General features: G+C 37.0%; 1 protein-coding gene across 1 annotated transcript in view; it reads left to right on the top strand.

Moving 5' to 3' along the window:
* The window catches only part of cdh13 (cadherin 13, H-cadherin (heart)), a 347744-nt gene that overhangs the window by 86171 nt on the left and 247226 nt on the right, over window positions 1-14347 (top strand). The window contains exon 2 of the mRNA XM_081372855.1: window positions 8933-9053. Coding sequence (XP_081228981.1) covers window positions 8933-9053 — 121 coding nt within the window. The remainder of the gene's footprint in view (window positions 1-8932; window positions 9054-14347) is intronic.

Raw genomic sequence — 14347 nt, 5'->3', positions numbered from 1 at the left:
GAATGTAGTGACATTGATCTGATACTCGCCGTACCTGATATGTGGTCGTTGCCTTTCTCTCACCCAATAAAGCCGGTGAATTTTATTCGCTCCATTGACATCTTTATTTAAGAGAAAAATATGTGAGGCACAAAAAAGAATCCGTGAGTTTATGTGCTTCTGTAAGTGCCATCAATTGTGTAGAATGCAACTCGACCACAGAAAGTCTTTACGTTCAGCCATCTGCAGGATTGTTCCTCAACAGTTATATTAACCTTAAAACCCTTCAATGGAAATCAAGTCTCCCATTTTACTCCATATGGTGTACGACTGAATTTGCTAATGAACCTTTGCAAACTAGGTTGTACAATTTAGGCGAGCTGTAAAATGTAGAATGGGACATTAAAATTGCTGAAAGAAAATTAATCTTAGCTCTCGCGGCCATGCGTTATGGCTATGCTCTCATCTGTTACTTTTATTCTCCAGTAGTTTTGAGGTTAGAAGGTCTAATGAGTAGATTGCATGCCTTGGAAAGGGATTACAATGCTTTAGACCTGCTAACTATTGCTTTACAGTGCTGTAGTTTCAGGAAAATATGTTGGTTCCAGACTTTCTATGGGAAGAATTAATCCAGGCATTATGGGTAAGCTGAGATTCAGTGCCTCAGATGCTGACCTCATTGATGAAGCCAAAAGAATCCAGCTACAAAGAGTTGCAGGATTTCTAACATGCTTGAGTTGCATGCATAAATTTTGGTGTGGGCCTTGGAAAAGTGCTAAAACTGACGAGTTTTGTCAGATACTCATCAAGCTTTTTTTGCCCAGGCTCACTGTTAATGTAGTCAGAAGGCACACGTTTAGATCTTCAGTATCACTCAGGGCTTTATAGCGCTGTTTATGAGTGGAGACGGAGGATGGGTTTGAACTCTGTTTCCCCTCAGTGAAGCAAAACAAAAAGCCAGTCTCTCTCAGGAGGAGCTGAGTAAACCATAACCTCTATATCACATCTGAGTCTTATAAAGCCATAGCAAAGAAATGGTATTCATCAGTTTTGAAGTTTTTTCTGTCACTTTATTTGTCTTGTCTCTTGTCACACTCTTATTACAACAAACACATCCCTTGCTGCTACCTTTTTATAATTTTCCTCAAACTTAAAGGCACGGTTCATCTACAAATGTCAATTCTGTCATTATTTACTCACCCTAATGTCGTTCCTCTATGACTTGCAGAGATATAATTAACACTTTTTTTCTTTTTCTTTTTTACAATAAACAGGCACTGAAGCTTTCAAGCTTCAAAAACTATGCAAAAACACCATAAAAGTATTATGAAGTGGCCCATACAACCTTGTGTGCTATATTCAACATTTTCCAAATGAAAGCTCTGCATGAGGAACTGACTGAAATTAAGGTCTCTGAAAATCTATAAGCTCTAAACCTTGGCACGATCAAGAGAGTTGAAGATGTTGATGATCTTTTAAATTAATTTATTCTGTCAACAAAACCAAAAGAACTGATCTGGTTTAGATCAACTGACTCAATCAAAGTTCATCTCACTGATTCAAAGGATTATAGTCACAGTTAAATTGCACAAACGTACAAAGTGTTGCAGTAGTTAACAGTCCAATGCTGGAGAATATTTCTATCTGTCGTGTGACTTCATGATATCAGAGTACTTGGAATATAGTGCATAAAGTGACATTTTTATGTGCTTTGTGTGCTTTTTCAAAGCTTAAAAGCTTCAGTCTTCCTTAATTGCACGGAAAACAGTTTTAAATATCTCCTTTTGTGTTCCACATTAGAAAAAAAAAAAAACATCCCACAGGTTTGTAATGACACAAGGGTGAGTAAATGGTGACAGAATTTTAATTATTGAACGAACTATCCATTTAATGTATCCCCTTTGTTGTACACAAGCAGTACGACTTAAGAAGAAAAGAAACAACTTCTAAAAGCACATTTAAATGTTTTTTTTTCTCTGCACCAGCAGGGGACATTGTCATTTTCTAACCCCTGTCCCCTCAATCACAGCCAACCAGTGTCATCTTCTCTTGTTGTGATTAATAAGGAAATCATGCTGAGTCAAATTATTAGAAACTATGAAGTCTCCACACAGAGACTGAACTGATAAGGTGACCAACATGCCAAGCAATCAATTATGCTTTCCAGTTAAGACAGAGAAGAAGAAAAGCAAGCGTTATTGAGGGAGGGAGAGAGAGGGAATAAGTCGAGGCCAGGCAGCAGGTGGTGTTCTTGCTTTGGACGCCCGTCTCTGTAAGCAGCCATGCAGCGGAGATGAAGGCAGGCCTGCACAATACCCTTGCGCTTGGCTTTCTTTTGTCACATCAAACAGCCACAGATTTCTGTGGACATGGGCGCACATACACTATTTTCCTCTTACCTCATTTCTCTGTCCTCCCATTGGATGTCATCTGCTTTGACACCAACTTAGATACTCTTACAGACAAACATTTTGACCACTCACACAGGACACTTTAAAAGTAGTTTGACAGAATGCAACAGAATTGAACAGAAGGCACATTTATATGTGTATGTATATAACAATGTAACTATTATCCTGACTAAGAAAGAATGAATTCAAAAATATAATTAAGAACATATATAATGAAAAAAGCATAACAAGTCTTTTAATTTTAACTATATATTATTTTTTAATTCACTTTTTAAGTTGCCATCCAATGTCAGCATTTTTTTTTTTTTTTGTCATTTTCACAAAACTTTCATGGCCCCCAGAATATTTTTGTTGAATGAATACCTGAATATGCAATTTATCAAAAGAAAGAAATGAGACTCTGCTTTATATATATATATATATATATATATATATATATATATATATATATATATATATATATATATATATATATATATATATATATCCAGAGTCAACGGCGGCGTTGACTCTGGATTTAATAAAGCACAGTGGACCAAAGTCCTCTTTTCTGATGAGAGCTGTTCCACTGTGCTGTCCACTCAACGCAGCCGTCTACCAGGACATTTTCAGAGCACTTCATGCTTCCTTCATTTTCCAGCAGGATTTGCACCTGCCCATACTGCCAAAATAACCAAAACCTGGTTCAATGACCATGGTATAATGTGTAATTACTGTGTGATTTCATGTAATATTCTAATTTTCTGGGATTTTGATTTTGTGAGTTTCATAAGCTGTAAGCCATAATCATCAAAATTATAACAAATTATGGCTTGAAATATCTCACTTTGCATGTAATGAGTCTATATAATATATTAGTTTCACCTGTTAAGTTGAATTCTTGAAATAAATGAACTTTTTGATGATATTCTAATTTAATGACCAGCACCTGTATATATATATTCTAGCTTTATGCATTCTTTTTATTTTATCAAATACTGAGGGCCCTATCTTACACCCGGCGCAATGCAGCGGCAAGCGCGATGCAAGTGTGTTTTGCTAGTTTCAGTCCGACGCAGTTATCATTTTCACGCCCATGTTGTTTAAATAGCAAATGCATTTGCGCCCATTTGTGCGCCCATGGGCGTGCTGGTCTGAAAACGAGGTGTGTTCTGGCGCATTGTTGGCACGTTGCTATTTTGAGGCATCAGAAATAGACTGCGCCATTGACCAACTGAAACCTGGTCTAAAGTCAATTGCGCAATATATATATTTTTTGTTATTTAAAGAGCATGTTAGTAATGTGCGCCTATAGGCGGGTCCACAACGCTTGTACACTCTGCTTATTAAACACACAGAGACGCACGTACAGCAGCACACAAACATGCCAAATATTTAAGATAAAAGGATTACAATGTAAAAGATTATTAGCCTATTGTGTACATAAAGATATGGTGGAATCCGGCTTGTCCCGTAGATGATCTGCTTGCACACTTTTACCTCGCGCACGAGCAGTTCCGTTTGCGCTCTGGAGACGGCTTCGGTCTTTCCACTATCAAATTCCGTCATGTAAATAGCAAATCTGCCATGGCAGAGATGAGACTCTGTTTGGTTTAACACACGTAAATCCTAAAACACACCCTTTACTCATTAAGAGAATAGGGACAACCGTTTTAGGCCGACCATTTTTCCCGTCGTTAGCAAAAGTGGATTCGGACACGCCCTAAGTGAACTTGCGCCGTGAGCTTTAGACCATGCACTTAGATCGTTAAAATATGGCCCTCAATGTGCTCAAGTTTCATCAAAAAAAGCAACATTTTGAATAAAAAGATGAGAACATAAGGTTTTTATCTAAGACAACATCCGGATCTGATTCAGATAGATGATTAAAACATAGATGGGGTAGATTGCGTCCATCAACACCCCAAAGCTTCATAGTCCTATACCTCTTCCTGTGTCGAAATTCCATTCGGTAAAGTTTGGCAGTTTTAATTTATATGCTGTTTAATGTTTGATGATCACGTTATTTTACTTGTGATTAAACAATGCTTCTATCCCTTGTTTCTGCTTTTTCTTTGCCTGTGTTTTGATCTGGAGATGCTGTACTCTTTTAGAAGTTGCGTAATTGCACCCCCCTACGTATAACATTGAAAACATGAAATTTCCATGCATGCGTTGCGTCGTAAATGACAGAAAATTCCATCTAGGCAGAAAAAGAATGAAAGGGATCATTGTATTTGGCAGTTAAAAGTTGTTCTTGAGCACATTTACCTATACCAATAAAAAAAAAAATCAAGATTTCAAGAGTGAACGGCTTATGTGAACGCCCCTTTAACTTCCTTGACACTTTGTCTCAGGCAGTATGAAGGACATAACATAATTAATGTCCTGCCTTTTCTTTTCTGTCTCGTTTTTTCCCTCTTGTCTCTACTTGAGAGAGGGCAAACATGTGCAGATATGCCCTGTGATAATATCTGCTCTGACATTTCTTTTTGTCTGGATGGATATTCAAATTTCTGTCATGCTGTCTTATATGCAATATTATCTCTGCCCTGTTGAGGCAATTCAAATAATATTTGCTTCATATGCAGTTAAAAAAATGTCATTGAATTCCCAAGTAACTACACTAGATTCTGTTCTCTTTCGAGGAACTCCATTAAGCAAACTCCTAAAGGACTTGTAGAATAGAAACAACCATAAAGAATGGAGTCGTGGTTTGGAAGCAGCAACCTTAACCCCCTGATGTATTTGCCATTAAATCAGAGATAAAGCAGAGTATGCTTTGTGAGTTTAACAAGAGACGCCATAGTGGTATCCGAGCGTCACTTAGGGCAGTGCTATTTTAGCAGCAAATTAACCTGTAGAACAAGAATGATATATTTTTTTTCCATTTCAGTAAACACAGCACTTTTGTCAGATTTGGCTCATTTAATCTAGAAAATAAGCTAAAATAAGCATTTATTTCCCCCTCAAAATACAACGTGCTGAGATCCTCCATTATTTTTTCAGTCTGTGTCATATCCTAGGGGACACGTCAAAGAGAACTTTGTGCCATATTGCTGAGTGTGCGAACACAAATGGCTTTTTTTCAGCTGCAGTTTTTCCTTGAAACTCTGACTTGCTGTAGTAATAACGTGATTGAAGCTCCCTAATGCTGAAGCTACCTGGCATGAATTCTTCTTTCAAGGGATTGCGACAGTGAAGAAGCACACAATTTCACATTCAGAATGCTCATCTGAACACACAGTAAGGTGCAGCAGATGTTTGAGAGCTGCACTGTTATTGTGCATCCCGTGTCCCAGCTGGATCCTTACAAGGTCTTTGCCGCCCTGCGCTCTCCAACTCAACTCTCCGCAAAGCAAATCAAACCAACACTGACGTTTTCATCTGATCTTATATAATTGACTTGGATAAAAGCTTCAGTAACAACTAAAGAAAACTTAGTTGGAAAAAATAGGTATTTATTAAGGCATTTTATTGAATGCCTTGTATACGTACTTTCTATATTGAAAGTATATATGCAAGGTGGTTTAGTTTATTTGAGTAATGATGGCTTTTATTGATGGGTACAAGTTGAGGAATGTTACGACCCTTCTCTGTTTTTAAAAGTCTAGGGAATTAGAAGGGAAACATTAGGCCACCCTTCAGCAATTATTACCATTAAAACACTGGGAGAGTGAATAAGACCATCGAGAAGCAACAGAACATGTGAACAAATTTATTATGTGCAATTACCGACCAAAAAGAGAAATCACAGAAAAACAGCAAATTATGTTATACCAGACCTGGGGAGGACAAGGGAAAAATTGGACAGTGCCAACACAAAGAAAATAATAAAACAAAAAGAATCTTTCTAACCCATTTCAACTAACCTATCTAATACAAAAGAAAAATGTAGAAAGAAAAGTTTTCAATGTCCGAGACGTCGTATACTTCCCTACTCTACCTATCAAAATAAAAATTACAGCAAATGGCACATACCCTAGTGTATCTAAAAATAAATAAATCAGAACTAAGTGTGCACGATGTACATCACGTGACATAACTTACCTATCCCTTTTCCTCTATCCAGCCAAACACAGCGTCACCACTCTCAAATGCTCAATAATAAGGGAAATAGAATGGCAAAGTAATTTGGTTTCACATGATAATCAAAACACACTTGATCAGTTATAATCCCTGTAACAGGGAACAACAGCAGGAAAGAAAGATTAAAGTGACTGGAAAATTAAAATCGGTCCCATTTGTATAAACATCATGCATGTTAATGTGTATACAGCTCTGGAAAAAATTTAGACCATTGCAACATTAGCAGTTTCTCTGGATTTACTATTTATATGTACAGCGGGGGAAATAAGTATTGAACACGTCATCATTTTTTTCAATAAATATATTTCCAAAGGTGCTATTGACATGAAATTTTCACCAGATATTGGTAACAACCCAAGTAAGCCATACATACAAAGAAACAATCAAAAATAAGTTCAGAAATTAATTTATGTGTAATAATGTGAAATGACACAGGGAAAAAGTATTGAACACATGAAGAAATGGAGGCGCAAAAAGGCATGGAAAGCCAAGACAACTTCTGAAAACTTACAGTAATTAAAAAGCAATCCAGCCCCCTGTCAGTGGAAATTAATATCAGCTGGTTCAGTCCCAAATGCTGGCCTACAAAAAGGTCTCATTGCCAAGGTGTCACACAAGACACATCTCATAATGGGTAAAAGCAAAGAGCTGTCTCATACCTTCACAACCTAATTGTTGCAAAACATAATGATGGCATTGGTTATAGGCGCCATTCTAAGCTTCTGAATGGTCCAGTGAGCACTTTTGGGGCCATAATACGGAGGTGAAAAGACAATAATTTCACCATAAATTTGCCTCGACCAGTGCTCCTCGCAAGATGTCTGATAGAGGAGTGAAAAGAATAATCAGAAGAGTTGTGCAGTTCAATTTAGTTCAGTATTGTAATTCAATAAATGTCAATGTCGCGAAGATCATTAATTATGAAACGAGTTCAATTCAGCAAAGCAACTCTACAGAAGATAATTGTGTCATCAGCTCAATTCAATTCAATGTTGATTCAATTCAGTTCAATAACAGTATTAATGTTACAAAGTTATCGTCATTATGCAACTCATTTTAGTTCGAATTTTCTTCTAAGTCAATAGAGTCAGTGCAGTTAAATCTATAATATAACTAAGTATATATTGTCAATGAATCACTTTGGAGCGAAATTGGTACTTTGCCCATAGGAACGGTTGGCCCTGTGAGCTTTAATGTTTTTTTGCGTGTCATTGTCAGAAAGAATCCCCGCTTCCCTTCAACTGAAATGGTGATTGATGGAGAGCAAAAATAGGTGTGAAAGAGTAATAATGTTGCTGGAAGTAAAAGAGGAAGATGGACATAAAGGTTGGAACAGCATGGCTCACTGGTTCTTACAAAAGGGAAAATAGTGATCTTAAAAACCTCTCCCAATCTACCATTGACCTAAAAGCCACACAACATCAATTCTCTCTGAGTTTTAAAAGCTGGATGATTACCTTTAGTTCTTAATGAAGACAAGCTTTGCTCTCCTGGGTGGAAGGCAACCTAAAATTAGTATAACTGACCAGAAAAGCAGAATTGTTGTGCTCTCACTCATCTTAAAAGCAGCATTTAGTCATTGTTGGGTTGACAGAAAATGGACTTGCTGATCTATTTGAATTACAATACTCCAGCTTTGGTTAGTACACTTGGTTTAGCAGTGTAGTTGACGCTGTTTTTAACTAAGAACTGGAAAAACAAGTAGCTTGTTTTTTTTTTCAAAAGATGAAATAAACAAGGCAAAATCAGGTTGTACGATTCCTTTATACAGAAAATATTGACTGTGTAGTTCAGGTCTGAGAATAAATTAGTCAGAAAAGTAAAAAAGTGCACTGAATGTAGGCACTGTGATAAAAATATTTATTTCTTAATTAGTATGTACAGTATGTAATTAGTCACGTTTGATTAGTATTTTGGCTAGAGACAGATTGTATTTGTGAAAGGGGAGATTGTGGCAATTTTAACAGGGGTCAAAGGAGAATTCCCTTCTATTTATCCAGATACAAATGTGGGAGAGTGGAAACTCAAGTACATGCAAACAATTTCTTATTCACTTTACTAAAGTTACATTCCCTCAATCACATACTAGAATTATGACACTTATACTGGACATGTTAAGTGGAGTTCTCTGTCTTGAAAGGTGTGATCATCACACACACACACACACACACACACACACACACACACAATAAGTTGACACGTAGTTACAAAATTAGTTATAATCGGTAGATTGTCTGTTGGGGGAGCATCAAAATAAAGTATTAGCAGATATTATGCAGACAGTCTACTAATACTCTAACGACTGGTAGATGACGTACTTGCAAAGTATAGTTAGTAGAATGTCTAAAGTGAACCATCAAAATAAAAACGTTACCAAATATTTACATTGACTCCAGGATCCAGGATGATTCATAACCTTAAAACTGTTAAAATTGTATTCAGTAATCAAAAGGAAATCTTTCTTTCTGTTTCAGGTTGTGTGCACTGGAGCGCAGGAAAAAGAAGAGAAGGCTGAGTGTGTACCGGGATTTCAGGAGAAGGAGTTCCAGGTGGAGTACAGTGGAGGGTTCCTCAAAGACGTTCCTCTGCTGCAAGGTACGGCAATGATGTCATCAGCGGTGAATGAGAGGGTTCAGGTTTGATTGGGGAATTTGTGCATTTGTGGCTTTCTCTTGCCTCTTGCTTCCTCTCTTTCACACACCGTGGCCGTCTGAGCCACATGTGCGCGCCAGCTGGATAAATAACAGTTCTCGAGGGCCTCTGGTGAATGTTGATTGTACATTATTCTCATTACCATGCACAGTACTTTCTCATTTATGTAAAAAAAAGAGGAAATAAAAGCTGCAGTGTCCAAACAAAAACATCAAAATGATCTGGTGCTCATAAATTATTCTGTTTGATTGTGGATGTTTACAAAGCCTTTGTGATTCCCATCTCTTCCAGCATCTGCTGTTTGTAACTGTTGCAGCATCATAGAACTTTCTGCATAAAGATTCACATAAAGATTCTGGCAGATCATGCCGTCATCAAGACAGTTTCTGTCTGGATCATAGTTTTCAGAGGCAGTTAAGATAGATTTCATCGAAACACTTTAGAACGGCCAGCATTGTCCCTGTCAGACTGGAACAATGACATTAAACCAGCAGAAATGTGAAAGAAAGAAAAGCAGAATGTGAGAACTGCTAATAACGGAGTCGTTTCCTCACAGGTCTCCACGTTCACACAATAAAACTCCCGAGACCTCGAGAATCAGAGTGATTAATGCAATTACAGTCTAATTACACATTAAGCATGTACGTCCCCACAGGATACTCGTACACTGCCTTGCATGAAAAAGGCATCACCATGAGTGTTTTGAGAGCAACAACATATTAATCAGTTTTCCAGATAAATTATAAACAATGTGTTGCCTGGTGGAGTTGTAACCCACCCACCCCTTAAGCATAACATGACAAAATTTAGAAAATAAATGAAAAAAATGCAAATGCACCTCATAGATGTCCAGGGGTCCTGTACTGCATGTGAATACAAATCAGACAAGGGACCGAACATGCTGCAGAGGTCAGTGCTGCAGTGAGAGAAAGCAGACAGTGGCTTCACTCAAGCAGGATGGAGTGTGGGGTGCTTGTATTACACTGATCCCCTTTTGTGGAAAATGCAAAAAGTCATGTGAGATAGTAGTGTAATAGAATAATATAAAATGATATGTAATATAATAGAGTATTGGCCACCTTGATATTCATAATCAGTTGGCAAAATAGTCTGAATGGGTCACTGGTTGAAATTGATTGAATTGAATCCAGTTGTCCGTCCGTCCATCCATCCATCCATCCATCCATCCATCCATCCATCCATCCATCCATCCATCCATCCATCCATCCATCCATCCATCCATCCATCCATCCATCCATCCATCCATCCATCCATCCATCCATCCATCCATCCATCCATCCATCCATCCATCCATCCATCGTTCTGTCTGTCTATCTATCATTCTCTCCATCTATTGTTCATTTATGCTTGTACAATTTTTAAACAGCGTACTTGTCTGTGTTGCCCTGTCCACACTATTGCTTAAAAATGTAAACAATTACGTTATGTTCTTGGGGCTAAGAATGTACTCGGATGTTTGGCATTATTTTCAAGTGTCTTTTTTTTTTTTTTTTTGCAAGCTCTGACAAGCTCAGATCGTGGAAGGAAAATATGACGGGGAAAATGAAAATGTGCAAATGAATGGAGATGTATCTGTTTTAATTTCTGTGATTTTTCTAGCATTTCAGACAAGTAGGCTGCAATCAAAAGACACTGAAACTACTGAATTAACACGTTTTTGTTCACAGATTTTATGAACAATATGTGGTTTTGACTACTTGACATTTTCATTAGTTAATTTGGTCATGGCATGTGGTTGTCATTTCAAAACTCTGCGTGTTTACTTTAGACTTTTTATGAATAAATAATGTGGAGCATTTTTGAACATTATTATACTTAATACCTAATAATTAGCATTTATCAATCTAATTCTCAAGTCCATTGAAGGTTATTTAAGGCTGTCACCTGAAAGATTTGTGTTTTAACAGAAAGGTGTGAGTGATTTGATTGGTTAATCAGGCTCTTTGGGATCTCTTATGATGATTGTCAGTCCTCCGTCCAAAAAAACAAACATCAACAAACTGTTCCTCTTGATTGTCACAATTCACTGAACTGTGTCTCCTCTGAGATGCACAGTAATGTCTTCAAGCTTTTCTTTGACTCCTCTGGGATCGGCAGTAATGTCTAGCTGGCACTGCTTCGGGCCCCAGTGGGAATCTAGTATCTCTGCCAAAGTGCCTTTCTTTTTTGTCAATTGACAGTCGTGTCAACAGGTTGCACAGCTAAAAGAGGAAGAATGGTCACAGTAGTTTGCCAAAACAGTACTGCGGATACTGCAGTTTAACAATACAATCCAATGCAATTTTTTTGTGAACGTTTGTGTCGGTGTGTGAGACTGGGCATGACTGTTGAGTTTGCACACAGTCACCGATTTGGAACCGGTTTGACCGCTGTGTTCCAAGTTTTTGTATTTTGGGAGAGCCATTGATCCATGTAATTAGAACAGTGAGAGTGGTGGCAGTCCTTACAAAAGATTGTTCCCTTTGAATTTCAATTTACTTAAGCTACAGTACATGATTACACTGACATTGAAGACCACTCAACACCATTAAGCTGACAGACAAAGGAACGAAATCACAGTCACCAAGGCAAAAATGCAATGAGAAGTGCCACTTTTTCCAATGGAAAAATATATATTTTATCACCAATTCAGAAAGATGGACAATCTAGCTTGGAGTTTCAATCTTTTTATTCTGTTCTATTCTATTTTATTCGATAGGGAAGGGCACTGAGGCATTCTGTCATCTAGGGACCCAGCGATCCATGCACATGGAGACAGAGCTCAGTTCCGCTTTACTGAGTCACCCTGTAACAACTGTGCACTTCTATTACCCTGAATATGCTCCTGTCAGCACAGCACAACACACAAAACGCACTCACGTGCACAACTTCGCACATGTAGGCAAATAACTTTCCTAGGAAACCAAAATAGAAACGATGGCATTAGCCTACCATGTTATGTTGTTTGCAAAAGCGTGATCATTCAGTCAGAGAAGTAGGCTTGGATTTCATGAAGCTTATTTATTGCATGGTCTAGGCTTAAGAACCCAGCTGCTACACAAGAAAACTGGCCTGAGTATTCTCATTTGTATTTATAGATGTACGGGGGCAGCTCAAACTAACTTTTCAGCTGTGCTGTCATTCTGGACCTCAGAAGGACCTGGAGAAGAAAGTTCAACACTCTAACTACTACTCTACTCTAACTTACTCTAACTTAAGCAATAGAAAAAAAGAAACACAAATGTGATGTTTATCTAAAGTTGCTTATTAGTATGGTTGAATTGGATCATCGAATGTCAGCAGCAAAGACATTGGTTAATAAAATCATTTAACATTTAATTATTTCAGGTTTGTGTAATATTCTGAGTTTGCATTTCACTGTTTTAATTTTGAGAAACACTGAATATGTTTTTGTGCAGTTGAGATTAGTAAATGCATATTCACATTTAGTCTATAACTAACCATCATGTTCACACAGCGCACACAACACGTCTATATTTACTCCTGATTTCTCTCAACATGCGGGCTGGAGAGCTACGACTTAATAAATGGGAAAATAAAGTAATTTTCTTTACTTGTTTGAAAAAGTAAAGCATATGTTTTGTTGTAAAGAAAAATAATTGAGTTGCCCTCAACACTGGTTTGTACATTATAAAATATTATTTAAAAAATATGTTTTGAGAGATCTCTTATTCATCAAGGCTGCATTTATTCAATGAAAAATACAATTAAACCAAAAATATTGTGAAATATTATTGCAATTTAAAATAAGGTTTATTTTTTTATTTTTTTTAAATACATTTTAAAATGTTATTTACTCCTGTAATGGCAAAGCTGATTTTTCAGAATCATTAGTCCAGTCTTCAGTGTCACATGATGGCAGCCAAATAACGCTTTAATCCATCAGTACATACATGTTCGTTAAGATATACATTAAACTCCCATAATTAGCACCTTGATAGCACACAAATGTCAAACCGTTTTTGCTTGTGTGATTGCCAGCCTCTGCTTTCCTGCTACCGACTGAAGTGCCTAATGAGTGTATAATGCGCCACACTGTTACTTTCAGCTAATAAAAGAAAAATACTTTTCAAGTTTTAATAAAATTAATTAAAGGAGTAAAAAGTACTGTTTATTTCTTTGTAGAAATGTACAATGTACAAGTAGTCAGTTTAAATTGCACCTGAGTAAAGTGCAAATCCCCCAAAAGAATACTTAAGTACAGTGGGACTGACTAACATTACTTTGTCAGGAGTTTATACAGTGCTATAGGACTATGAGACAAAATTATATGACTTGTTTACACTATAAAATTGTTGCAGTTTGTAGGGAACATGGGTAAAATAACATCAGCTAAATACAGTATGGCAGGACACTTCATTATACCCTTAAAATGAAGCGTAATCATTCCGGTACTGATATGAGTGTTGTTGTAAGTGTAACAGTGATGAGGTTATAATGAGCGTAGTCTTTCTGTGTGCCGAATGTATTTACAGTGTGTGTGTGTGTGTGTGAGCTTGTGTTTTCAGGTGTGTGGCTGGTGACTCATAGCTGGTGTCAGAGGCAGTCAGCTGTGCAGGCAGGTGACATATGCAGATTTATGTAAATACACTGATCTCCTCTCCTCCTGTTTGGCCATGCCTGCTCAGTAATTATGCAGATGGAGGCAGTCTCGAGGTGGTCAACGCTAACCACCTGAGAGTCCTGGGTCAACAAAATTAATTAATTTAACTCACATAAAGACTGCAAACATGCATAAATGCCAAAATGCATATGAAGGAACACTGTATTTTAAAACATATGGTACAGAATTCTTGCACATCTTTGCACTAAAACCATGGTTTAGTTATGTATATATACTGTACGTCGGTATATATATATATATATATATATATATATATATATATATATATATATATATATATATATATATATATATATATATATATATATATATATATATATATATATATATATATATATATATATATATATATATATATGTTTCTCTCAATTATAGACATTTGGAAATATCTATAGTATGAATGTTAAGTGTATACACTTTTAGAACTTAGATTTGAAAATTGACATGTAAAATGAGAAGTCAGTTCTAAGATGAATCTAAGTGAAACACGATTACACCCCCCCCCCCCCCATCAAACGGTGCACCTAAATTAGGAATAAAATCATTGTCAGGAACCCTTGCCAATAAGAGCCTGCGCTTACAGAAGTGCGGC

This window comes from Scardinius erythrophthalmus (assembly GCF_964197995.2).
Source record: "Scardinius erythrophthalmus genome assembly, chromosome: 8".
Taxonomy (NCBI): domain Eukaryota; kingdom Metazoa; phylum Chordata; class Actinopteri; order Cypriniformes; family Leuciscidae; genus Scardinius; species Scardinius erythrophthalmus.
Note: the sequence above shows the minus strand (reverse complement) of the source record. Positions and strands in the feature narration are given on the sequence as shown.